This window comes from Siphateles boraxobius, unplaced genomic scaffold (genome assembly GCF_051911475.1).
Source record: "Siphateles boraxobius isolate OS27281-9 unplaced genomic scaffold, OSU_SipBor_1 8, whole genome shotgun sequence".
Lineage (NCBI taxonomy): Eukaryota > Metazoa > Chordata > Actinopteri > Cypriniformes > Leuciscidae > Siphateles > Siphateles boraxobius.
The window spans coordinates 36,692,265-36,720,193 of NW_027509208.1; the positions used below are offsets into that span (position 1 = coordinate 36,692,265).

Genomic DNA, 27,929 nt, shown 5'->3' on the forward strand with positions numbered 1-27,929 from the left:
TTTTAGAACATTAATCAATTGCCTCATGAACTTGTCAACAACATAAACAGGCCCACAGCAGGAGTGTATCACCTGACGGCTTCTGCGAATCTCACAGTCAACGGGACACGCAAACAAAACGTCAGACCCAATCACATGTCCTGTCATACTCGGGTTGTTTGTTTTTTTGTGGGGGCTTGGGGTGACACAGCCGGAGCAGACAAACACTACGTGAGGACTTAACACTCTGGCATTCACATGAGGATCATGTGAAGTGACCGCTGAGATTTGCTCCCGTTTAGTGTGATGGACACCAAAGTGTGAACTTCCTTTGAAAAAAGAAATCTGAACATGTGAAATTACCAACATAAAGCGACTATTTTTAAATTAGTATAAACTATACTTAAATAAAGGTTTATCCAGTACTGCAATAAAATCAGATAAAAAGCAGAGAAAGACACAGGAAGCAGATGTAGCTGCTCACATCACCGAGGGTTTAAGGTTTCATCACAGTGTAGACACATAATCTTTACATCCACGTGCTCATTTCTACCAAAAGCTGAAACAGATGGTGCTCAATAAGATAGAGATCATGCAAAAAAAAGTCCTTAAGGCCACATTGAGCAAAGACAGACGGCTTCAATTACTGTGCATCTAAAACGCACTATCCAAGTTAATACATAATAATGCTTAAGGCATTTTCTATTGATGAACAAAACAATAAAACAGCTTCACTCTGATGAGGAAAATATCATTAAAATACACACGTGTGTAATCCTGTCACATAAGTTCTGTAAATACCAAATGATGGTTAAGAAAGGGGCTGGTGACCACATCAACACTGAGTTTAATGCATTATGTCAAACTATACACATTTTAGACAAAACTAATGACTGCTTTCACATGTTTTCAAATCAAAAACAATTCGGAGAGTGAATTATTTCAAACTGATTACATCATGTTGTGATATCTGTTGGAATATAAAAGTGTTCTAATTATTCTCAGTCAATATCCTATTGAATTGCTGTCTTGCTCAAAGCTTAAGTGCATTTTGAGATGTTGAGTGTGTGTGAAGAACAAAATCTGACTGGTCTCTGGTTACATGGCATGTCGGTTCTTCTCGAGGCTTTTTTCAATGTTGTCAAGAACCTCCACTGCTGCTTGAGGAATTCTGGTGCCTGGGCCGAAGATACTGCTTACGCCGCTGTTGTAGAGGAATTCGTAGTCCTAAAAAGAGAAGAAAACACATCTGAACTATTTCACTATGTCATGATTAGTAAACTAATTAATTGAGTACATTAACTTGTTTTGAACCTTGAACATTTTAAGTGTACTTTGGAGCACGTATTGAATTTGAAACTAATTCAGTCCAACCAATTGCTTTTAGATAAAAACAACAATCACGGTCAAAAACAGAAACAGTCTCGAACTGAAATAGACTGTTCGCTCAAAATGTAGAGTGTTTTTTGGATCACACAAAAAAACGTTCCAGGAACTCAACAGTTTATTATAATGAGTCTCTAACAAGATGTCCACTAATGGTAAATTCCTTATTCTAGTTCATGAAAACAAAAGAGTTCCAAAATGAGTAAAAAAAAATTAATTATATATATATAAACTATAATACTTGCTCATCTGTCTGAATGATCTTTTTAAACCATGAGAACCAAAAAATATGGATAGACAGACAGATATTATTATCAAAGCGTATGACTTGAAATGCACTGTACCAAATCGTTAATAATATAAAGTACTGTAAAGTCTAATTGGATGCACAACCTCTGACATTAACAACAAAAGACAATAGAAGCGTTGTCTCCTATCTTAACTATGCACAATTATATGATCAGCTGCATTTTATTACACACAATCAGCATGATTAATTAGTCGTGACTCACTCATTGAGAACCACAAGCACAGAATGTGAAACAGCTAAATGCAGTTTATTATATTTATATTTAGTTTATTTTAACTGCTATGCCAAACGCTGGTGGAATCTACCCGGTAGATCTGATATAGTATAAACAAATGGATTGTGTGCATGAGATTGATTTCCATGTCTGCTTTAATTACCACAGCTTTCGCCTCCACTGACCCCACACTCATTACAGGTTAACACTCAATAATCATTTAAATGGCACTCAGTTAACTAAGGACTAAGGCGCTCTCAGACCTCAACGCAACCAAAGGTAAATGGAATCTATTTTATGCATATGCCGGTAAGCTCAAAAAGACATAGCTGCAGTATTCAAAGTATCTAACATGCCAGTGTTATTGCAGGCATACAGGTTTCTACATACATCCAACGTTCATATACACTAGCTAGGAGATCATTAAGTAGGATTGTGTAGACTGACCTTATAAAGGTCCTAATTAAACCCCACTGTGACTGAGAACGGACCTTTATTTGAATAAATCGATCTAGATGCAAATTTATCTGTATTCTGCTGTGAGAGCAAATGGCTGGTTGAAGATGGAAAGTTGAAATCACGCATGTTAATTATTTGATCTGAATGAGCACAAACGACAGTGTTATATTACGAATCAGGCAATACTGAAAATAACAGGGTTGTTAGTGTTAGATTAGATGATTTATACACACTAGTGTTGGGGTCAGTAAGACTTTTTTAAAAAATAAATTAATACTTCAGGGAGGATACATTATATTGATCAAAACTGACAGTAAAGAGTAAATAATAATAAGAAATGTTTCTTGAGCAGCAAATTAGCATATTAGAATGATTTCTGAAGGATCATGTCTTACAAAGGAGTAATTACACAAGCTAACTAACTGAGTAAAATGCCTGCAATGTTTTTGACTAATTTGATATAAATTTTCATTCTTCGCTTTCTTTGTGATCTGTTCTGTGAAAACTGTCAGTTTCAGTCTAAGAGAGACAATTCTCTGCCTGTGTAAGCAGCAATTGAGCTCACATTGTGCCTCTGCTCATACATCTAGCTGTCTGTCAGGAGTCAGGTGTTACCTGTGGTGGTATGACCCCTCCGCAGATCACCATGATATCTGGCCGGTTGAGATTACGCAGCTCTTTGATGAGCTCGGGCACGAGTGTCTTGTGTCCAGCTGCCAGTGTGCTGACCCCCACACAATGCACATCTGCATCTACGGCCTGTTGGGCGACCTCCAGCGGGGTCTGTCATCATGGAAACGGACAAAACAAAAAAAATCAAGTGAAGTGACAAGTATTAGACTGTGAAATTAAAGTGATAGTTCACCCAAAAATGAAAATTCTGTCATCATTTACTCACCCTCATGTTGTTCCAAACCAGTAAGACTTTTGTTCATCTTTGGAAACCAAATGAAGATCTTTTTGATGAAATCTGAGAGCTTTCTGTCCCTCCACAGACTACTAAACTACTGCAACTACCACTTTCACATTCTCGTGTTTGAGCTTCAGCAAGAGGTTTGTTCACGCGTGTCAAGCAGGTTCGGTTGAGCTTCTGTTTATGTTCGCTGATCAATGTTTAAATGTGAATAAAAGCCTAAATTAAATCTGTTCATCATATAAATCGATCAAGTCTCTTCAGAAAATTTGGACTAAACCACTCAAATCATACAGATTAGTTTTACGATCTCTTCATGTACTTTTTTGAAGCGTCAAAGTGATATTTGCATAGCTATCTATGGAAGGACAGAAGCTCTCAGATTTCTAAAAAAATATCTTTATTTGTCTTCTGAAGATGAACAAAAGTCTTACGAGTTTGGAACGAAATGAGGGTAAGTATTAATGACAGAATTTTCATTTTTGGGTGAACCATCCCTTTAATACTTTTATTCAGCAAGGATGCATTAAATTGCTCAAAACTAACTGACAATAAAGTTCATTTTAAATTGACAAAGTTTCTATTTCAAATAAATGCTGTTCTTTTGAACTTTCTATTCATCAAAGAATCCTGAAAAAATGGTTTCCACAAAAATATTAACCAGCACAACTGTTTTCAACATGTTTCTGCAGCAATTCAGCATATTAGAATGAATTCAGAAGGATCATGTGACACTGAAGAGAGACGTTGACTTTTAAAATGAACATCATAATCTGATGCAAAAATAGTTTCGTCCAGGAAAGTATTCATGGAGCACAAATGAGAAAAGCGGATTATTCTTATTTTGAAAACTAGGGAGAAGTGGGAGCTTAACTCAGAGGTATGCACTTGATCTCTTGATGTCTATGGTTCAGAAAGGATCTCTTAATTGATGATAGACTTGTCTTTAAAGGAAACACGAGTGCCAAAATGTGGGAGATAAACACGATTAAGAAAAGTTAAGCTCCATGAGATGACTTCTTGATCGTCTTTGACAGATGGATGACTTTCAGAGGAGACGATATTTTTACCCTCACTTGCAAAAGATTAGAAATGTATGCAAATAAAAACTCGAGATGCACCAAAAAAGTAGAGATGCACCATGACGGATATAGTGTCTTTCATACCTGGAAAAGCGGGCCGACGTCCACATCAAACCCAAGGTCTGCGAATCCAGTGGCGATGACCTTTGCCCCTCTATCATGACCGTCCTGTCCCATTTTGGCCACGAGCAGACGGGGATTTCTGCCTTCGTGCTTTTTGAACTGTACGATTCTGAGAAACAAAAGCACACGGGATGGTAACATCAACATACTGACTAAAGATGATGTTTCAAACACTTTTATGGTGCTTCTGTGTCATTTTTTGAAGCTTTTTTCATTTTGTGCTGAAATTAAGTCACATGGGTTTGAAACAACATGAGGGTGTGTAAAAAAATTTTGGGTGAGGCATTCCTTTAAAACTTGTGGTTGGTTACTTCATATATTTTCCTTTAAGACTGTTGTTCTCGTTAAATAAATAACTTACATTTTTATTCAATAATTGAAATAAAGCCATTTTAATCCTCATTAAAATTTAAGCCATCAACTAAAATTAATTGAAAGTAAAAAAATAAATATAATAAAACGTATGAATAAGTACTTCAATAGCATATAAATAATACTAAAAGAACACTCACCCTATTAAACAAACTTTACTATATCTGGTGTTAAATAAAAGTCTGCATAATCAAGAGTATTTATAATATAAGTTTATGTGATTAACTACAAAAGCAATTTAGCATAAAACTTAAAATGACATGGTGCAAAATAATTCCCCTGGAATGTAATGTACCACGTGAGTCTGAGATGTTCAGGTTGTAAGATCCGGATCATTTGAAAGTTGTGTGTTGAATATTTATGGTGTAATGTTTGATATGTTCTGTCACACTCTCATCTCATCTAATTGGTCACTGAGGTAACAATCTGTCAACCCGAAGACACACAAATACAGAGATATAGTGGAATCTCAGAGCTTTCCTCTGTCTAAGCCATCCTGATTTATCATGAATTCAGCAGCTAAAGATAAATCCAGTTACATTTAGTGCTTTATGAAAATAACAATCATGATGCCATAAGGGTCAAAAGGAAGATATCACACTGAGTTATGGGGTCAGCTCAAGAGCAACAAAAAGATTAAATATCGGAAAACTGTTATTATTGTTTAGTGCAACATTTGACATCTTTTGGAGTCTTCATGAGCAGGATATACCGTAAAGCAGTGTTTCCCAACCACTGTGCTGGTGCCGTGACAGGTTGTCAAGTCAGGTGTGCCGTGGAAAATGATTAAATTACAAAAAATAAGTAAAAATAAATGTATCTACAAATAAAATAAATCTACAAATAAGTAAAAATAAGTAAAAAATAAATCTACAAATAAGAACATATCATCGCTGTCAGGCCGAAACCTCGCAACTCTATATTTCATAATTTTTGTTTTATAAAATGAATGCTATTAGTAATCCTTTACGTCTGTATATGGATTTTACAAATATTTAACCAATGAAAAGCATTTAAAAGACGCTGTGGCTAAACCTCATAACTCCATTGGCTCCTCAAACTGTCAGTCAAAACTCCACCCGATCATATTGCGCCATCAGCCCATTTTACAGCTGGTTTCTCAGCTGTCAGAGCAGACATAAGGTCATGGATATTAGAGATAGCCTATAGCCTTCTGCCCTAACGAAATCAAACTTTTGAGCAAATAGATTTTTATTCATTCATGCGCATCCATACTCTCATCATTTTCTTCACAGTAAAATGGCAGTAACACACAAAGGCAGTATAAATAAAACAGAAATTGTGATGCGTGAGCATGCAAAAAAAATAACAAACAAAAAACGCCAGAACATGCATTCAAAATATTTAATACATTTAATAAATAAGTCAGACATCACTTTTGGCCACTACTGTAAAAAAAAAAAATTTAATAATATATATATATATATATATATATATATATATATATATACATACACACACACACACACACACACACATCACTTTTGGCCACTACTATACATTTATTCATAATATACTTTTACATTTTTGATTATGTCATACATTATATATATCATACTATATATACGCATTTATGGATGCATGCATGTGTGTATGTTTTTAATTATGTCAACTCCTTTCCCCTAGCCTCATGGGAAGAAGTCGGATGCAAACCTGGGCAGAACTACAGTAGTAAGCAATCGTGGGGTTTTTTTGGCCACTTATTTGGACATATAATTAGATTTATGGATTTTAGCATACTATACAGTACGAAAGCAGCTATATATAGGTGAAGAATGAGTACAGTTCCAGGAAGTGGCACTCAGTTTTGGGAAGGGGAATTTGCAAACTCTTACCTATTATGCGCCAGCGCTATCTCCTCATGCTCGCCGAACTCACTGCGGTACGCTCCGCTCACCATGCGTGTGCTGGCCTTGTGCTCCCCGAAAACTGATTTCATGGCATCTGTGATCTCCCCCACCGAGCACCTACAGAAACCAACAGAATCCTTTAATCCACAGATAAGCACAATATAACATGCAACACAATTCCTTTATTTTTGTTTGGATTGTTATATGATTGAATTTGTGTTTGCAGTGCATTAAACAGGCAAGAATCGCATTCCATATGTTCAAAGCGTGTGATCCCCCAATCTTTGCACTAAGCTTGGTAAAACACAGACACGCGGCACTAACTCGAGCTCTTCCAGCCAGACATCCGAAAGCAAGATAATATTTTTATAATATGGGAAAAAAAAGAAGAAAAAAAAAAGTTACAAATGATCTGATTTGAGACAATGTCTCAATAAGGTTTATGTAGGGGTGGGCGATAATTTTATTTCTCGATAACATATATCACAGTATAGTTATTTTGGCTGTAAATAAGGTTATGATGTCAACATTTTTGATACCATTGAAAAACAAAAATAGTAAAAAACTAAAACAAAGAAAAAGCTTACTGAAGACAAGTGAACAATCAGTGATAAAAGAAGAAACAAACTAATTACAAATAACAGGGCAATAGGACAAAACTACAATAGAACAAAACTACAATAGAACAAAGACACAAATGAAACAGACCTACCTGAAAAACTTCAAGAACTAGAAAAAAAAGACTAGATAAATTGTATAAAGTAATTAAATTAACAAAAAACACTAGTTTTTACAATATACATGTATTTATATTTTATTAAAGTTACAAAAGGTAATTCAGTCAAGATCAAGGAGTTATTTTCTCATTTTCTTTTATGGTTAGATTTACATTAATGACACAGACAGGAGCAGTTATATTAGGCTGCTGTCTATTTAAGATCGAATACATGGATCATGCAAAATGAGATCATGCATTGATCATACCTTTCGAAAACCGGGACATTCAGTGTCCCGGGAGAGTGGATACATTTCCCGGGACAGGTTATTAAAAAGAAGGACAATCCCGGTAAAACAGGGACGGGTGGCAACCCTACAAGCCATGTGCTCATGAATATGCAGCCAATGAATAAGCCACATGTTCACACAAAACATGACAACATGAAAGCACACAGCTAGTGCAAAACACGGAGCATGTATGTCTGGATCCCGACACAGAACCGAAACCAAACTAAACCAAAGTGCCGGAATCCAAACACCATGCCCCGCACATGTAACAAGGCACGTAGACAAGTAAGTGCACGACTCAAGCACACTCCAAACCGCGCACTCAGACAAAGACGAGACAAAACCAGGAGTGTAAGAGCTCTGTCACAAAACCAAGAATTGAACTAGAGACAGAAGTGACAGAACCCTGCCAAAAATAGCTTGAATGTAACTCTACACCCTTGCCTCATTTAGTATACGCGGTTCTATGAATATGCAAATAAGCCCCGCCTCACAAGAGATCCACACGTTGACGTGATTGGATACAAGGTAGTTTGTGACGTCAGAAAAACCAGCGATTTCAAAGCACGTCATTGGTTCACTGCAGCTTTAAGGAGAAAATACTCAGCAATGGTGTTGACATGAATTTACACATGGTTTGTCTTAAACCATATTAAAAACACTACATAGACATAAAAAACAACATTAAAAGCTTTCACCAAAGGGGGACTTTAAGACATAAACGACTGTGTTTACGAGGATACTCTTGAAGTCAGGCATTTTGACACATAAGCTTATGTATTTGAACGTTGAACTCAGTTCAGTACTCGCACGCTAACTAACTCTACCAGTACAAATTTCTACCGGTTTATTGTGTCTACCGGTATATCGCCCACCCCTAGGTATATGTGCACCAGGGTTGTAATTATAACTGAAACTAAAACCATAAAAAATATACCTTCTTGACTATGAGCAATAACAGACCATATAGCATGTGCAGGTTTCATGAGCACTGATGGATGAGAGACATCACACCTGTACTTTGCTCTTGTCTTCCTGTCGCTTCAAATTATGAAGATGGATGGCAGGACTCTGTACTATTTGCAAAATAGAGCTGCAACCTCACCTGAGTTACTTTGTGACAGATTAATACTTATGCAAATGATTAGATCAAAACTAATAAATAATAAATGCGCGCAATACTGATAAATAATTTGTGAGCTAATGAATAATAAATGAAACACTGGATAATGATATGCTACGTAATAAAGAAGATAGTTCTGTATCACAAAACTGAAAAGATGTCAGATTTACTGAACGTGTGATAGGATTTTGCATGTGCAGACAGAATCTTTCACGTCTTTAGCGGAAACGATGCAAGTCACACACTAATAGTTTCTAATAGTAATAGTTTCTAATAGTTTCACTAATAGTTTAAGCCAATAAGTTACACCCTAATTTTTAGAGATTAAGGCCCAACAATGACACTATAAAAATGACTATATTGATAACTAGTAATTGCTTGAGCTCTTTAAAGCAGAATGGATTCAGATTGGCTGTGAGTGTTTTTATAATTCTTCAGCTAGTAAAAAATAACAGTTTCTCTGTGCCATTACAGTTGTGGTGTGAACCCAACTATTATTTGACATTTTTAGTACTATTTTTAAAACTATATCTTAATCGTTATAGCTATTGCTCTTGTTGTGAACAGGCCTTTATGGGTTGGAATAAACCTTTCGTGAGTGTGTTTGTGTTTTCATCTGTGAGTTTCACCCAGTTTCCAAAGCCCTCTGCATCTGGAAGTCATGTAGGTACACTCACCGGGCTCTCGCAGCCTCCACAGCGAGCTCCAGTATGTTTCCATCTCTGGTACGTGCACACTGCTCGATCGCGGCCAAGCATCTCTTCGCCGCCTCTGCATCTCTGCTCTCTCTGACCTGCAATGCAATGGCAGCTTCATTACCATCTGCAAACAATGACCCTGCCTGAGCCATACAAACATACAACAACGTGGAATCAGTATGGAGTGTATAAACAACATGGGTGACATTTAAAATCATGCAGATGGAGGTGTGGGAGAGCATTAACACTTTGTGGATGGTCTCAGAAAACACAGCATATAGTGCAGAATCAGATTATTATAACTAAACTACTTGCTGTAAATGGGGTGAAGACATTATGAAAGCAGTGAAACATAGAGAAGGTTCTGTGTTGCTTCACATCCTCTAGCTTGTGCTAATATTGTGGAGAACATTTTTAATTTAATAAAAAAATAAATAAATAAAAAAAGGATCATCTGACTGTTAAAAGACGGTGTGTGATCTTTATGCAATACCTTTGGCTAAGAAGGGAATTCCTTTCAGTGTTGTTTTGTTAAATAAAACGAAATAATGCAAATAATTAAATATAATAATAATAAACAAATAATACAATTATTAAAAATCATTTTCAGTAATTGAAATAAAGCTAGAATATATTATGTGAAATACTTAAAGCTTTAAAAATTAATAAGTTATTCAGGGCTATAAAAAAATGCATTACAAAATTACTATTGTAATTTAATTTAAATTATTAAACTAAAATTTAAAAATAAAAAGATAATTCAATATTAATAAATAGTACAAGGGTTCTTAAAGAATGACAAACCCCAAAGTAATAATACTGATTCCTTAGCAGAGTCTTCATAACATACATTATATTTTCTCAGACAACTTATAATATTAGATATAATAATAAAATTAAAATAAAGTTGTCTCTCATTCAGAGGGAAGAGATGAAAAGGTAGTTGCAGGTTCAATATAAGTTAAGCTCTATCAGTTGAATTTGTGGCATAATCTCCATTATCACAGATAATACTTGTATCTTTTTCAAATCTTTTTCAAAATAAAATATCTAAAATAAAATAATTATGCCAAGTACACAGGCCCATTGATTTTAAGGGTTTAAAAAGAACAAATGTACCGCTTGAAATTTGCAATTTCTATTTGCAGTGTTGCAGACTTCCATTTCCAGTGTATTACTTTAGACATATTTACTGTTCTTTTTCAAAACATTGAGTCTACATTATTTTCCAAGGTACCAAACATCACCCCACTCATGTAGTACATACTTTCTGAACTGAAGATGTTTTGGGAAACCATGAAGAGATGATGTGTGATCAGATGCCAAATGCTTCAAGATCAAACAAAACGCCTTCAAATATTTGAGCCGTCACTGACAGAAACAACATTTTACGTCATGGCTGTTTCATTTACATTTTCAACTTCAATATACAGACTGTCATCACATGAGAATTCCCAAGCAATGTACTATCGACTTGCATTTATCGTCAAACTTCAAACCGAAGTTTATTTCTTAGTGTGACAACAGATAAAACAACCTGAAAGAAAGTCTTCACTCCAGGGAAATGGCAATAAACGGATGCAAACTTCACAACACTTGTATTAGAAATTATTCAACCCCCATTGCAAATCAGGCTTATTGGCAAAATTTAGACTTTCAGCTGTTTGAAATAAACAAAAAGAAGTCATTGAAAGATGCATTTTCAGTTGAATTTGGGGAAACCACTTGATTGAGTGGTTTGAGCTCTTTCAAATTACTTTTGTTTGATTTGTTTTTTGCAAACAGCTGAAAGTCAGTAATTTTTGCCAATAAACTTGATTTGCAATGAGGGTTGAATAATTTTGATAACAACTGCAAGACAATCAGCGAAACACGGGATTTTGAACTTCATGAACTCAATCATTAGCCTTCATCACCCTGCTATTTTACAATGGCCAACCGACTGCACAGTAATCTTATACAGATGCATTGCAGAAAAGCTCATGAGATATATTAATAATCCCTTGAAGGAAAAGATAAATGCAATCTAATTTCCAAAGCATTCTACCAAATTTGATGCGGGAGATCAAATGAAATGCATTTCAGTGAATCCACTTAAAGGGGGTGGATTTAAAATCCCTCTTATTGTATTATATAATGAATTGGAAAACATAGTTTTCTTAAAAGCAGTGCATCTATTCTGGTATTTATGTTACAGGAAATGTCTGTATTTGGTATCTGAGAGGTTACTAAAGGGTCTGACCTATGTCAGGAATGCAGTAACAGTGTTTACTAATTTAGCCCTTCTTTCAGAGAATAAATATGTACTTGTTTTGTAACTAATTTCAAGTTTAGTTAAAAAGTTAAAGTTTCAAAGACGTTGGCCCTCATTTATCAAAAGTGCGTACACCAAATTTCCAGCGTACATCTGGCGTACACCCAAAACCACGGTGACTTTGATATTTATCAATATGGACGTTGGCGTACGGCACGCTCAAATCCTACGCCAGGTCAGGATGTGGTGTACATGTACGCACATTTTGAGTTAGTGCGGAAATGCGCAAAAAAACAATTCCTAACACCACAAAACGCACTGACAAACTAAAAGATATGAGGAGCTCTTTTCCGAAACGCGATAAACGCCATTTTTAAAAATAAATTTGTATTTTATTTCTATTAATAAACAAGTGTAGTGTCTGCAAAGATGAAATTGATGATCACCATCTCCGTAGTGAACGCGCCTTTAGAGAGAGTAGCCCATTTTTTTTCGTTTATAATTGTTTCGTTTAAAGACATTTCAACCTTTCTTTATAGATTTATTTCTCATGTCTGTGAGGCATATACTGAGTTTCGGTTAATTTGTGATGAGATGCGCTCCAGTTCACTTGCAATGCAAGGGACCGCGCCCGCGCCTCCATGTCATGACTCATGATTATATTGTCTGCTATTTGCTTATTATTTATTATTTTATTGGTTGATGAAAAAAATATTAAAATTAAGATACAATTTATACAAAACGAAATTCACTTTAAAGAAAGGCTTTCTACAAAACAAAACTTAATTAAGTGGCCAAAATCATGTCTGAGCATGTCTCCCGATATATTGCGCATCCTATCTTAGCCTATGTTCACTTTTCATAATCAACATACAGTAGATGGGGAAAAAATAACATTATTATTTTTTAACAAATATGAAACTAAATGCACTTAGTTAATGGCTACAACACGTAGCCTAATAGTAGCCTGAATATTGTTATTACTTTTTTCAAGTTCGGCACGAATTACTATTAGCCTAAATGTGTTACTAAATGATTTGAATGTATTTTTAACATTGTTGTATTTAAGGACTGTATTTGTGTGTTATTTTTAAATTATTTGTTTTATGTGGTGGACAATATTGGAACGTGACATTGGAAATATTTATTTTATTTTTACTATTTAATTTACTTTACTATTTATTTTGTTTGGCTTTTATTGATTTCATGCAGTTGCACTTATTTAACTTATATTAATTTATAGTATGAGTCCCTGATTATATGTTGCATGTTCTCTTGTTGTTGTTTTTTTAGACAAAAAATGGATGGATTTATAGCGTTTTGAAAAAAAAATACAATTAACTTTGATTTTATCATCAACAATATTGTTGTTTGATTTAATAATAATTTTTCATGATGGTGATGGTCTCGATCTCCAGAGAAGTGTCTCCTCTATGCCGTCTTCCGTGTGTCCATGGCGTAAAATGAGGGTGTGGGGGAAGCGGATACTTGAATATATAGGGGAGTGTTATTCTAATGACGATCGTTTTCAGCCGCGGCATTTATCAAGGCCAGGTATTGCGTACACCTGGATTTCAAAGGTACGCACAGCTTCATAAATCAGGCGCTGAGAGGAGAGTAAGCATAATCTTACGCCAACATATACGCCCGTTTCTACGCAAGAATGATAAATGAGGGCCAATGTCTTTAAATGACTTAAAATGCTTAAAGAACAGAATACTATGTTTGGATGTTGCATAGGGAAAAAATGAGGTGGCTAATTTTTAAGAATAGTCTAAGCAGTTTATGCAACTGTCTTCTTTGAGCATATTGGTCTCTTTATGTGGTCTAACTGCAATTCCCTCACATTAAATATCATTAAAAAAGATTAGGGTTGGTAAGAAAGAAGTCTCTTGTGCTCACCAAGATCAAGTAAAATGTCATAATTATAAATGTTAACTTTCTTTTTTAAATGTTTAAACATTTAAACATCAAACATTATTTTTAAACATTGTAAAAAAAAAAAATTCTGTGATGGCAAATGTCACGCATCACATGATCCATTATCATCATTATAAAGACTAGGGGACAAACGGATTGTAGTTGATCCCTACGGACATGGCCCCAAGGTTCAGCACACATGTGTTTGGCGGATTAATAACTAAGTTTCACCATCAATTTGGTACACGTGTGCTGTTATCGGTGTGCACATCCACACACACACAGAGAGGCGCATTCAAGATAGCGTGCGGACAGCTAATTGATTCCTTTTTCGCATCCCCATGTGCTTGAATGGACACATAAACACAAAAGGATGTCAAGATACCCGTTTTAGCAAAACACAGCTTTAAAAAAAAGATTAATCTATATTTAATTTATACAGTGAACACTAGTGTTATTTACATTTAGGCCCTTATTACTACATGTCTGTGCCTGAATTCATACAGTTAGACCTTACTTTATTTGTAATTGTATTTATCTATGCTTGTAATTAATGTATTTGATTAAGTTTTTTTAATGAAATGTTTTTTATTAACTAATAATGTTTGAACATGATTAGTTAGAATAGTAGTTTTTGCTGTAGTACTTAAAGGGACTATGTGTAGTTTTTTAGGTATTTTATTATATAAAATCAATATTTTTATTCATAAATATGTCCTCAATGGTGTACAAATACCTCTGCCAATTATCTGACTTATCCTCGTAAACGAAGAATTTATTATCTTTATATAGATGTGACGGGTAGGTCCATGGAGGCTTCCATGTCGTTCAGCCATCTTGAAAAACTATAATAGCAGAGAGGGTCAAAAAGTACTAGGCCAACGCGTTTCCGTTCAGAGCCAGCGTCACGTGACTGAAAGCAGCAGAAACGGAGGGGCAGAGCGGCGAGAGGCGCTTCACGGCCCCGGCAAGTTTAAAAGGCTACATTGCACTGTTATTATTCATACTATAACATTCGTGTGTTCGTTGTGTCAAGTTGCAGTTTGTTTGAAATAAGAAACCTGTTCACCCGAAGGAAAACTCGCCGAAGTGCTATTAGAAGACATCCTGTCATAGCTTTTTGGTACATAACAGCTACCGTAGATGCAACACGCATTGGAAAAAGCGAGTCGCTGGAGATCACAATTCGTTTGAATGCAAATTTGACCGCTAGATGGGAGAAATTCCTACACAATGTCCCTTTAAAGTGTGCTTTAGGTAATGGACAGCAAAGTTACATTTGCCGCCCCAATCCTCAAAATAAGTTTGTGCTGATCCAAAAAATTATCCAATACGTTAATCAAAAACCATAAAATGATTCGAACCATGAGTTTTATGATCCGTTGAACCACTAAGACAGATAGTGATATTAAAAGACAAATTCAATATACAACTTACTGATGATGAATACTATGTACAAGCAACCAGAACCCAGAATAGTTTCTTGTTAAGTATTTTTCTATAGAAAACCATAGAAAAGAAAGCGCTTAAAAGGTGCAGAAAAATAATGCTTTGCGAAAAATAAAGCAAAGATGATGAAAGAATGACGACTAAGAACAAGGAAGAGTTCGCTGTTAGTCACCAGCAACCGCACACCAGCCCCAGATAAACAATGACACTTAAAACTGTCCTGTTACTACAGTTAACATTACAACAACAGCATATCTTGGCAAAACCAATGTTACTCACATTTGGAGCAGAAACAACACAACCTCCAGTGCTGGAAAAAACGTTTCTAATATTAATGCAGCAGATCCTAAAGCTCTTGCCTGATCATAACCCTTCTTTTTCCAGTGATTTTCCTCTGAGCTTTTCTCTTTTGTAATGTCTCTCAGCCATCTCTCTTTCTACAGTCTTTCTTCAAATCTCCCTCTTGCTCACTCTCTCTCCTCCCCCATCATGAGTGGACACGCCCCCTACTGCTGATTGGCTACAAGTGTGTTGTGGTGCTCAGTCCGATCCACTTTCAATGGGGTTTCTCAGAAATCACTTACTGCACCTTTAACCATTTAGCATGCGGCGTTCATATTCTGGTCTCTGCTTGCTTATATATAGTACGCATTATCAATAAGGTGTATACTGAATATGATCTTTAAATATAGTCTAGTACATTAAGGAACTTCAAGCGATTTTTCACGTTGTGTTTTAGAATGTCCCACTGATTTACTGACTGAAATACTGCACCAGGTGCCGAATATGGATCAAAAGTGCATTTTGTTCACAATTTTTAGTTTATCTTTTTTTGAGATGGCAAAAAAGACACAGCACTGTGCTGCAGTTCTATGGATGTTTTGCCCTCCAGGTCTCCACGGCAGTCATGTAACTGAAAACTATGAATATTATCATAATTATTTTTTGGATTTATTATAAATTGCTTCTACTAAATGAAATAAAAACTGCAAATGTATATTAAAAACAAATGAAAACTGTTATTGTTGTGTTATTTTTTACAAAACGCAACTATTTCAAATCCAATTATCTCAGCTCAAGACTAATGCAACTTTCTTTTCATGCCGACTTGAAGTCCAAGTCGCTCCTACAGCCCTGAATATAATTCTATATATTTCTATGTCTATGTCAATCTGAAGAATAAAATGATCAATTATGACCATTTCAATGGAGCACTTCAAGTGCTCGATTGAATCAAAGCCCTTGATTGTGATTAGGTAACTTCACAGAGTGCTCGGTTGGGAACGGACTATACGCGACCATCTCTGATCACGTCAATACGGATGAAGGCACTCGACTTCAAAATCCATGCTGTGAGTCATCGCCAGAGGGAACTAACCTTCTGCAGCTTTTCAATCTGCTTGTTACGCACAGCTGTGTTGTCGATGGAAAGCACGTCGACGGATTCTTCCTTCTCCAGGCGGTACTTGTTGACCCCCACGATGACCTCAGAGCCTATAGTGAGACAGAGACGGTGCGAGAGGGCATCAGGAGCAGAGCCTAAAAAATGAAGGGCAACACTAGACACCCGGAGCTGAAATAAAGCATCACAGCTTCGCAGATCTCCGTGCATGCCCTGTAGGTAAAGATCAGAGGGTACAGATTTAATAGGCTCCTCTCACCTTATTATGAGGCAAGGATAATCATCCATATAGAAACGAAAGCTCACAGGGAGTGTTCTATTAACTTACAGCACATGTTCATTAAACACAAACCTGGAGAGATATCATTGCAACTGTCATGGGTAATCAGAGTTCTGGCTATTGGAATCAAGTGTAGTTTGAATCAGAATCAGAATGAGATTTATTGACAAGTCTCTCTCCAACGAATTTGTCTTTGAAAATAATTTAAAATAAAATACAGACAAGTAAATAAATAATATAGAATAAAGAAATAGACAATATATGCATGTCCAAATATGATATATATAATTATGCAGGGGAATGTGAATAAGATGAAAGGATATGTTAAACTGATACAAGTCTGAATGTTTGGTATTGATACAAAAAAAATTGATTGCACAGGGGATGCAATAATCCATGTTACATATTATTTAGGGACAAAACCACCCAGGAAGAGTGAGTGGGAAAATTTGGAACTGATGATACAATACTAAATGAGAATAAATGTAAAGTCTTACAGCGATGATTCTTACATTAGAGTTTTGTGGATTTTCATTCATGTGTATTAGCTTGGAAGTCATCTATATATGCTAGCTACTTATTTTAGTTTAATTGAGATACTATTATACATTTTTATTCATATTATTAGTTTTATCATATTAAAGCTTTAGTATTTTTTGTGTTTTTGCAATTTTATTAATTTGTTTTTTTAATAAGGCGGTTGGTGATGGCGCAGTGGATAAGACACATGCCTTTGGTGTGAGAGACCCGGGTTCGAATCCACTGCAAGACACCAATATGTCCCTGAGCAAGACATTTAACCCCTAGTTGCTCCAGAGGCGTGCGACCTCTGAAATATAGCAATTGTAAGTCGCTTTGGATAAAAGCGTCAGCTAAATGTAAATGTAATAGTTTTTTCATGTTAGTGAACTGTTATTTTATTTTAGTGATGAAAATGTTTTTTTTTCATGGTTTTAGTTCTAATTTTAGCTAACTATAACAACCCTGCCCCTAAAATATGAGAATATTTTTAGCAGATTTACACTACCTTTATAAAGTTTGGGGTAGATTTTCATTGAACAATGATACATTAAATTGATCAAAAGTGATAGTAAACATATTTATAATGTTACAAAAGATTTCTATTGGGAAAAAAATGCTTCTTTTGAACTTAATCATACCAGAATGCATATTAGAATCTGCATATTAGAATCAGCATATTATTTCTGAAGGATCACATGACACTGAAGACTGGAGTAATGATGCTAAAAATGCAGCTCTGCATCACAGCAATAAATCACATTTTAAAATATATTCAAATAGAAAAGAGTTATTATTAATCGTAATAATACTTCACAGTATTAGTTTTTACAGTATAAATGCAGCCTCGAGTATAAGAGACTGCTTTAAAGTAGTGTATACATTTCAAATTTGGAAAGCAAACTAAAAATTGATGACTCATCCTGCACTACACAGATTTGTCCAATTAAATGCTCTTTAGAATGAAGAAGCCCCTCCCTCTAATACTATCTGCAACTAGCAAACCCTGATAAAGTCTCTGACCAGTCAACTACTTAAAGTCTCCCAGAGTCGAAAATCAAGCTTTTAATAATTATGTTAATAAATGTTTATATGTCTATGTAGTGTTTTAATATGCTTTAAGACAAACCATGTGTAAATTCATAAGTCAACACCATTGCTGCGTATTTTCTCAGAAGATGCAGAAGATGTATGACAGGCTGGTCCATTCATACATATTCCACCACTCATCCACATGAAAGAAAATCCATCGAGAGCCCTCAGGATCAATGTCTTGACTGTCTAGGGCCTTAAACCGGGGAGCTTCAAACATATGCTGAAAACCCAATATGGGTTAGTTTCTGTTTGAAATGTTGCTTCTTGGACCCTGTTGTCCATTCAGTCAATATTTACACAAACATCTAAGACCACACTGAACATCTTGGATTTGAAATACAGTTTGTAAATAAAGTTTAAAGTTTCTTTTACAAAGAAATGTAAAATAAATTAGAAATATTTCAGATAGTTTAGCCCAAGCACCGCTGTCATTAAAGCAAAAAGAAAATGTTTTTTTTTCAAATCAACTTTTACCTCAAATTGTTATGCTAATGATATGAAGTTGAGAAAAAAAAAGCTAAATACTTCCTGCAGAAACTTCCAATTTCTCGCTTATTCTGGAGAGCAGTGCGATAATAGGCTCTTGTAAGATGTGTGTGTGGTTCATGGCAGGTGTAGCTAATGCTTCCACCACTTCATTAATGTGATGATTTATTTACACACTTTCTGTCCTCCCAGAGTCCATCAGGACGCATTAGAGTGGCCTCTGAAGTCTTTAGCGATAACTGTATGGCGTTCACCCAAAGGGAACATCCCATGCGCTAGCCAACATCCACTAAAATATCCAGCTGTGCGGCATCTGTGGGTTACTTAAATTATGCATAATTCCTTGGAGAAAGAGCCACGTGCAAAACATTACCTGACGTGAAGCAACATTCGATTTAAGACATCAAACTTAAGGCCTCAGACCTGGAAATAGAAGCATGCATGTGAAAGTGAAAATCTTGTGTATCAAGTTTACCATGGAGGCATTTGGCATAATGGTTATTGTATGCGCGTGTTATTCATATTAAAAGACTGCCCCCTAGTGGCACTGTACATCTCAATCAGCAAAGCGTAGAGAAATGGGAGCCAATTAATGCATCACTCAAGTTCTACCGATAGCATGTCAATATCTGAGATCTACACAGACAGAATAATCAATAAAAGAAAATAATCATTGTTAATATCTCTGTATCTGCAGTTCTGGTTCACTATTGATCAGAGCATTGTGCACAGCTGTGTGTAGAGATCTTAAATGGCATCTCGACTGCGATCTGTCACAAGTCCTCCGGCGACACCAGAGAAATCTACTTCAAAACAACAACAGCAGATGCCACAAGATGCAAAACAAAATGTTCTTTTCAACAACTAGTGAGATTTTTCTCTCACTAGTTTATTTTGTCTACTAATGTCCAAGAATTTACTTTAATTCAGCCATTTTTTCCCCCCTGAAAGTAATGAATTTTTTCCATCACATCTCAAATTATATATTTAACAGTGTATATGTGGAAATTACATTTTAAACTTTTCTGGAATGTAATGGCCAACTTCTTTATTCTATATTATTATTCTATATTATTTATATTGCTAGTATATTTAGGCATACTAACACACACGCGCGCGCACACACACACACACACACACACACACACACACCTTAGTTGAAAATCATGCACAATAAAAGTGCTTTACCATGAGTTTCGTTTGTCGTCTTCATAAATCACATGCCACAACAGTTGTAAATTGTGTAAACACAGACAATTTTTTTTATATGGTTTATGATTGTTTTAATTTTTATTGAGACAGTAATAGCTTTAAAATGTAATAATTAAAGTATTTTTCATGATTGCAAGTCTAGTGCCATAGGCAAAAAAACATTTAAACATTTATTTCTAGGTTTTCAATGACTGAAAGAGCTAAAAACTGATGCTTGACAAGACAGTTCAAATTCCCAGGCAATTGTGTTCCAATGACTTTTCAGAAATCTAATAACAAGTCGCATAATAAACAGAGAAATTCCAATTGGGTCCTCACACCATCGGTGCTCGGGCCCTAATTACCCTGGAGACAGGTTATATTACTGCTATTGAGTTCAAAATGAACAGAACACGCCGTACAGTCAAAAATGTCTCCAAACGTTGCTGAAACCTGAAAACTACCTGTCACCAGAGTGCATTGACATAAGCCATTTAGAGGACGTGTGGTCTGGTTCAGAAAAGCCCCAGTTTTCGCTCGACTGATTGATTGATGTCTCCACAGCAGGCGAGAGGATCCTAATGTGACATCTGCCTCAACACCCACTCACTGCTTATTATCTATTTATTGATATAGAAGAGGAGATGTCAAATCCTCTCTGTAAATACCAGACCCTTTCCCGTTGAAGCAAACCCTCTCAGAGTCAATCATCAGGAGCATCAATCACTTCCTGAAATGGTTACAATGTCATCGCTAACCTAGCTTACTGTGGTGATGATGCTTTTTTAAAGCAGAGACAGTTTCTTTTAAAGAAGAGTGGAAGTGGCCATTTGTAAATTGAATGTGTGTCATCCGCTCCTATTGTCGTAAATATAGCCACATTGGTTTGTAGCGCAAATAGTTTTACCATTTAAAGCATTTTGTCTCGTTATTTCCCCATAGTGGCTAATGAATCGGAAGTCTCGCACATTCACACAAAACAGCTTAAGGAGAATATAGGAGAAGCCTGTTGTTAAAAAATTAACTGGAGAAAATGTAACTGGAATTCTGTTAAAAGAAATAATTGTCTTTCTGACAGAGGATGCATCTGCTTATTTACTCTAGATAGAAACACATGTGCATTAGCTGGACAAGATTGTAAATGTGGAAACACATTCAAGTAGATTGAAACTGTACTTGTATTCCAATTGCTTAAATAAGAAAGTGCAACGTTCTTGTATTAAAGGGGGAGTTCACTTCAGAATAAAAATGTCCTGATAATTTACTCACCCCCACGTCATTCAAGATATTCATGTCTTTCTTTCTTCAGTCTAAAAGAAATTAAGGTTTTTGAGGAAACATTTCTTTTCGACTGAAGAAAGAAAGACATGAATATCTTGGATAATGTGGCGGTGAGTAAATTATCAGGAAATTTTAATTCTGAAGTGAACTAATCCTTTAATGCATGTGACTGGGCGAGGTCACTTCCTAGTAGCACTACATGGGACTAAATGGGACATTAGTCACATGTCCTGGGCTGTAATTATGTGTGCAGGCTTGTGTAAATGAGTGTTTTGCTTTGGTACCTGAATCAATGCGCGCTTGTCTGCGGGCGGCACATTCCTCGATGCGCAGTTTGGGAATTCCCTCGGCAACAGCGCGAGCCATACCTCCCATGTCCTCAATCTCAGTGATGAACTAAACAAGACACAAAGAGAACAGAATTCCTGTAAACATACACAATCACATATATTGCTAGACCTTAAGCAACAAATCAGAGTGTTTAAAATAGAAATCATTTAAGCAATTACTTATTTTCCTAAATCTAAGACTTATTTTTATGACAGACAACTGATATGGCCATCATTTAATTGTTATTTGTATTATTATTATTATTAATATGCATTCAAAATTTGAAATTATGCAGTAGCAATAATAATAGTACTACTACTACTAATAAAAATAATCATAATAATCATACAATCAATACAATTTAACACACTCATTAATTAATAAAATGTATGAACCCAAGTCAAATAACATTTATATAGGGCTTTATACAATACAGATTGTTTTGAATTTTTTTTTTAATTTAATTTGTAAATTAGTTACATCCGCTCTACTTAATATACAATTAAATTTCGTTTAAACAATTCATTTTTATTTCTATCTTCACTTTAAATATTTATTATTTTATTACCATATTTAAAATGCACTACGTAACATTTAAATGTACAATAATAAACATTTATACTTGCCATTTAAGTGAACAAATGTATTATTTATTTTAAACATGTTTATTCATTTTAGTAACGATAATATTACTATTATAACAGTATAGATTTATAATACTGGCAATATCATATCAGTTATTAGCCAAAACATCAAAATAACTATCAGCCAAAATTTCTACAGCCTGTGTGTGTTGTCATTAATCATTTCATTATGTGCTTATTAAAGACGCATCAAGTGTTTAATTACAGATCTATATATATTATGTAGTCAAGATTTATCAATATGCAGACAAATGAGGGGGGGGGGGGGGGATTCATTAACACAGATTATAATTAAATACATTTGCCACAACTGATTATAATTTATGATGCAAGGAATTAGACATCCACACATAAATATCTGCAAGTTAAAGAAGGTTTATCAAGGTAATATAATAAAGGTTTATGAGCCTGTGGTACGAACCGTGAGCGCTGAGTTGTACACATCATTGGTGAGGGCCTCCATCATGTAGGACCCACCCCAGGGGTCAGCCACCTTCGGGATGCCCGACTCCTCCTGGATGATGATCTGTGTATTGCGGGCGATGCGTGCGCTCTTGACCGTGGGCAGACCCAGAGCCTCATCAAAAGAGTTAGTGTGCAGAGACTGTGTGCCGCCAAACACTGCAGCCATGCCCTCTATTACGGTACGGACCACATTGTTGTAAGGGTCCTGAAGGACAGATGGGGTACATTTAATCATGAGACCCGTCACAACACAACTTATCCTAAAGATAACATAAGATAAGAAAAGATAAGCCCTTATTGTCTCCTATTGGAGAAATTCGTCTTGGGCATTCGAAAGAACATTGGCGTCACATTTCGCATAACACACAACACCACACAATTAACCTACAGTACTGCATTTGACATCCCAAACCACACTCAATACCCCCCACTACTTTCCACACATTCACAGAAAACAGAAGAACACCCGCATCACACCCCCTCCCGACAATTGCACATTTCCCGTTAACTCATACTGTAGTCAATAGCTTCTGTATTTCACAATACCCAATTGCATACTTAAAATACAGCAGGATTTTGGACCAATGATATTTCCCCCGGGGACGTGACTAGTGACTACCCAGCATGACATCACAGATATTGAAGACAAGCAAATGGCAAAATGTCACATAGTGCCCGTCAAAGATGCAAGTTAACACTATGACGCTTTACTGCACCACCACGGCTTATTTAACAAGCTATTGTCCGTCATCTTTCAAAGAGCTGTGAAATCCTCAGCTGTGAACGAGCCTGCGGTCACAGTACCTGCTCAGTGAGGGACCATCCAGATGTCTGACAGTGAGTTCTCAGGAGGAGGGATTTGGAGTTCTTGGGTTGGAACTTCTCTTTGATGAGTGTCGCCCACAGACGGCGCGCAGCCCTCAGCTTCGCTATTTCCATATAAAAATTCATGCCGATGCCCCAGAAGAATGACAGTCTAAAAAGAGATCATGCACAGTAATCACAGTACTGTATATGAAACCTTTAGAAAACTCAACATGTGATCAGCTAAAGACAAAAAAGAAGGAAAACCTGACCACGCCCCCAATGTAGTTATATAATTACATCACAACCGTAGATATTTGATGATCGCACTAAGCCACATCACTTTCCTCCCACCACCACGCATTTTCAAAACTCATATAAAGTTACCGGGCAACTGGTGAGTAACACTGTTTACTCGCTTTGAACACTGGCTAACATGTTGATAGTGTCCGCAGATGGCGCCGCGAAACGTAACATTCACAGATTTAAGCAATTTAATCTGATATATAAATACAGAAAAATCACATCGCTGTGTGCTATTCTTTATTATTATTATATCATTATCATCATCATCATCTTTATTTACCTATAATGTAATTATTAATCAATATGCATCAAGTAAAATGTATAGTAACTGAATTAATCAGAAATAATGTATTCATATACAGTAGTAGCGATAATAATAACATCAATATTTATACAATACATTTTATATATTTTACAAAATGTATCAATTAAAATTGTATTAAAGAAACAGATGGATTAATTATATGCATTTCTACTACTATTCTTATTATGATTAATACATGTTAATAAAAGTAGTAGTAGTAATAATAATGTACTATTTTAGTATCAATATGATTATAATTTTAATTTAATATGTATTGAGTAATATATAATTTAACATGTTTAATAAAAATACTACTACTACTACTAATAATGTGTATACAATCAATAGAGTTTAATACATTTTATTAATAATTAATTACATTTTATTACTTAATAAAAATGTATGAATTCAAGTTTGTATTAATGACAAAATAAAATATTAATTGATATGTTTTTCTATTATTATTATCATTATTTATCAGTTATTTTATTATCATTATTATTACCATTATTGTTTAATAAGCATTGTGTAATATATTATTTAACATGTTTTTATTGTTTTATATCATTATTAAAATAAATTCACGTTAAATAATATATTACACAATGCTTATAATAATATATAATATAAGCAATAATAATAATAATATGGAATTGTAGAATTGTAGAGAGAATTATGTAAATGTCACTGAATCTCAGAGTTAACCTGGGAGCGAACTCATCGATGGTGAGTCCAGCCTTCAGTCCGGTCCTGCAGTATTCCAGTCCATTGGCAATAGTGTACGCCAACTCCAGGATGGCATCAGCGCCAGCTTCCTGTATGTGGTATCCACTGATGGAAATAGAATTAAACTTGGGCATATTCTGGAAGAAGACAATTCAATGTGTTACACGGAGTAGAGGAGACAGACCCTCTGAAAATTGATTCAACAAAGACAGTTAAAATTAAAAATTAATCTTAATCTTCTTAAAAATTAATGTTATTAGAAAGTAGTTTTTAAAAGTTCATAGACAAAAAAGAAGCAATTATAGAAGTTGTGTAGAAGGAAGAAATATAAAAAGAATGCGCCTAAGAGAGAGAAAGAATGACATGTATATGTCATGTCACACAAGCTGTACCTTTGAAGTGTAAGCGAAGATATCGGCGATGGCGTGCATTGACGGCTCTGGAGGGAAGATGTAGGTGTTTCGCACCATGAACTCTTTGAGGATGTCGTTCTGGATCGTTCCGGTCAGTTTCTCCTTGGGCACACCTTGCTCTTCTCCGGTCACGATGAACATGGCTAGAATGGGAATGACGGCTCCGTTCATTGTCATGGATACCGACATCTTCTCCAGCGGGATGCCGTCAAACAGCAGCTTGGTGTCCTCTACGGTGTCGATAGCCACACCTGCCATTCCCACATCCCCATGAACTCTGGGATTGTCCGAGTCGTAACCTCTGTGCGTCGCAAGGTCAAAGGCCACAGAGAGGCCCTGCTGGCCCGCTGAAAAGGGAAGTTATATGACTTTTATCTTTTTTTTTTTGGTAAACTGAACCCCTTTTAACCTAAAATACTTATTTTAAGACCCTCTAAGATTTTAAGTTAAAGGGATAGTTCACCCAAAAATGAAAATTCTGTCATAATTTACTCACTCTCATGTCGTTCCAAACCCATAAAACGTTCGTTCATCTTCAGAACACAAATGAAGATAGTACGGCTGAGCTGCCGTTCATTGAGTGCTCGATGTTCTCTGATTGATGTTTGCATGTGAATAAAAGACTAAATTCAATCTGTTCATATAAAGCAATCGAGTCTCTTCAGAAGACTGGGATTAAACCGCCTGATTCATTTGGGGTTTTTTTTCGGCCTCTATTTGAATGTTTTGAAGCATCAGAGCTTTGGGAGAACAGACTATCAATGGAGAGACAGAAATCTCTCAGATTTCATTTTAAAAAAATCTTCATTTGTGTTTCAAAGATAAACGAAATGTCTTGGAAGAACAGGAGGGTGAGAAATTTATGACAGAATTTTCATTTCTGGGTTAATTATTCCTTTAATATTGCATTTTTTTAAATAATTCAACAACACATTCACGGTTTTCTGTCAGTTAATGATCACATGAAATGCAGATAAACAAATAAAATATGTATACAATATTTATATCATTTTATATAATACACATCAAATATTTTAATTTGATTATGATATTTAAAAAAAAAAATATTGAATAATTTAATGAATACATTTAACTAAAATTACTATATTTTGAATATTGTGATGTCATACCTTTAATATTGTCCCTGTAAAACTTGTTGCTTTCCTCTACAGTGCTGAAGCCAGCATATTGCCTGATGGTCCAGGGTCTGTAAGTGTACATGGTGGGGTACGGCCCTCGGGTGAACGGGAAGACTCCGGGCAGCTCATCCTCCACCGCGGCCGTGTCCGTCTGAGTGTATATGGGTTTAATGGAGAGGCCCTCAGGGGTCTTCCAGATCAGATCCTCTGGGTTTTTCCCTTTCAGCTGCTTCTTGGCCAGGGCAGCCCAGCCCTCGTGGATCTTCACTTCATCTCGGTGTGGGGTGGCCGTACGGAACTGTTTGGGGTGGCGCTGGAGGTCAAGGGTCGAGGATACAGACGCTCCCAGCAGTCGTCTGGCTGTCAAAGACACGCATGCCTTCCGTGCGGTCAACATGTTGTATGCATTGGGTATATGTGAGCGAGTTTAGTTACTCAAGGGTATCTAATAAAAAAGAAAGAAATACAAAGAAACAGTCTTTCACTGCAAAAAAAAAATAAAAATTATTATGCGGTTTATTGTGTGTGTGTGTGTGTGTGTATAAATCAGTATATGGTGATTAGCATGCAGTCTTTGATACTGGATACTGAAAGTCACCCACACAATAGGACGGTTATGACTAAAAATACCTGGTAAAGCCTCCACTCCACAGTACCTTTTATATTATAGCATTTTTATCACATTACATTTATATTACCATTAAACAAAATATATTAGCAAATGTCACATTTAAAGCCGTATACATCACGGATCATCTGCCACTTTTCACTATTATCCATTAAAGTTTGCAAACTTACAGGCCTATTTATATTATCCCGTTTGGAGCCTTTGCATACTAACAATAATTGATCATCTAGGATAGTGCCCGACGAAATAAAACTTAAATACAAGCGGTCACATCATAATGTTTTATAACAGAACATTTAAGAGCAAAACAAAAGCTATTTCTGACCTTGCGTTCTTCTATTTACCAAACACTGACGACGACAAGCTGACAGGCGTATTGCGCTCCAGCCAATCACATTTAACAGCGAACCAGATTCAGCCAATCAGCATCAACTCTGACCCGGATGTGCACTGTATAACTTCACGGATGATATTGAGGCTTTGAATCAAAGGTTCCGTTTAGTGTTTAAAAAATATTAGATTTTTTTGTTGGATAAGAATAGCCAAAATACAGTTATAGTTATAGTATAACTAGTGTAGTATAGTTTAGTTTTGTATGATGAGATACTTCACCGTCTCGCTGATTTTGTTAGTTTAGCAAAATCATCTGCTGAAGTCTATTGCAGATGTAGATATTCATACAAATTCATATTCTAACTCCGGTTGCAGACGCACAGACAAACTAGTGTTTTTGGACCGTTCCAATATGGCCGCCCAAT

The 27,929-nt window shown here is 35.7% G+C and overlaps 1 protein-coding gene across 2 annotated transcripts; it reads right to left on the reverse strand.

The window, feature by feature from the left end:
- Window positions 1-452: 452 nt before the first annotated feature.
- Window positions 453-27,908, reverse strand: mmut (methylmalonyl CoA mutase). Of its 2 annotated transcripts, none has more exons than XM_077221219.1 (13): window positions 27,497-27,908; window positions 26,535-26,988; window positions 25,384-25,751; window positions 24,971-25,128; window positions 23,656-23,827; window positions 22,808-23,056; window positions 21,697-21,808; window positions 16,537-16,652; window positions 9,515-9,630; window positions 6,695-6,826; window positions 4,428-4,575; window positions 2,964-3,131; window positions 453-1,206 (listed from the first exon to the last, which is right to left on the reverse strand). In XM_077221219.1, exons 2-13 carry the CDS (start codon window positions 26,938-26,940, stop codon window positions 1,078-1,080), a joined length of 2,274 nt encoding a protein of 757 aa, XP_077077334.1. In that variant the 5' UTR covers window positions 26,941-26,988; window positions 27,497-27,908; the 3' UTR covers window positions 453-1,077. The 2 variants fall into 2 exon arrangements, with proteins under 2 accessions (XP_077077334.1, XP_077077335.1); XM_077221220.1 differs by having other exon boundaries at window positions 27,342-27,561.
- Window positions 27,909-27,929: the final 21 nt, after the last annotated feature.

Excerpts from the sequence above, each read along its gene's own strand:
- mmut (XM_077221219.1), bottom strand. The coding sequence starts at position 26,940 with ATGTTGACCGCACGGAAGGCATGCGTGTCTTTGACAGCCAGACGACTG. Across the intron at positions 25,752-26,534 it reads TTACAGGGACAATATTAAAG|CGGGCCAGCAGGGCCTCTCT; the intron begins GTATGACATCAC and ends TTCCCTTTTCAG. Across the intron at positions 21,809-22,807 it reads TGTACAACTCAGCGCTCACG|TTCATCACTGAGATTGAGGA; the intron begins GTTCGTACCACA and ends TGTCTTGTTTAG.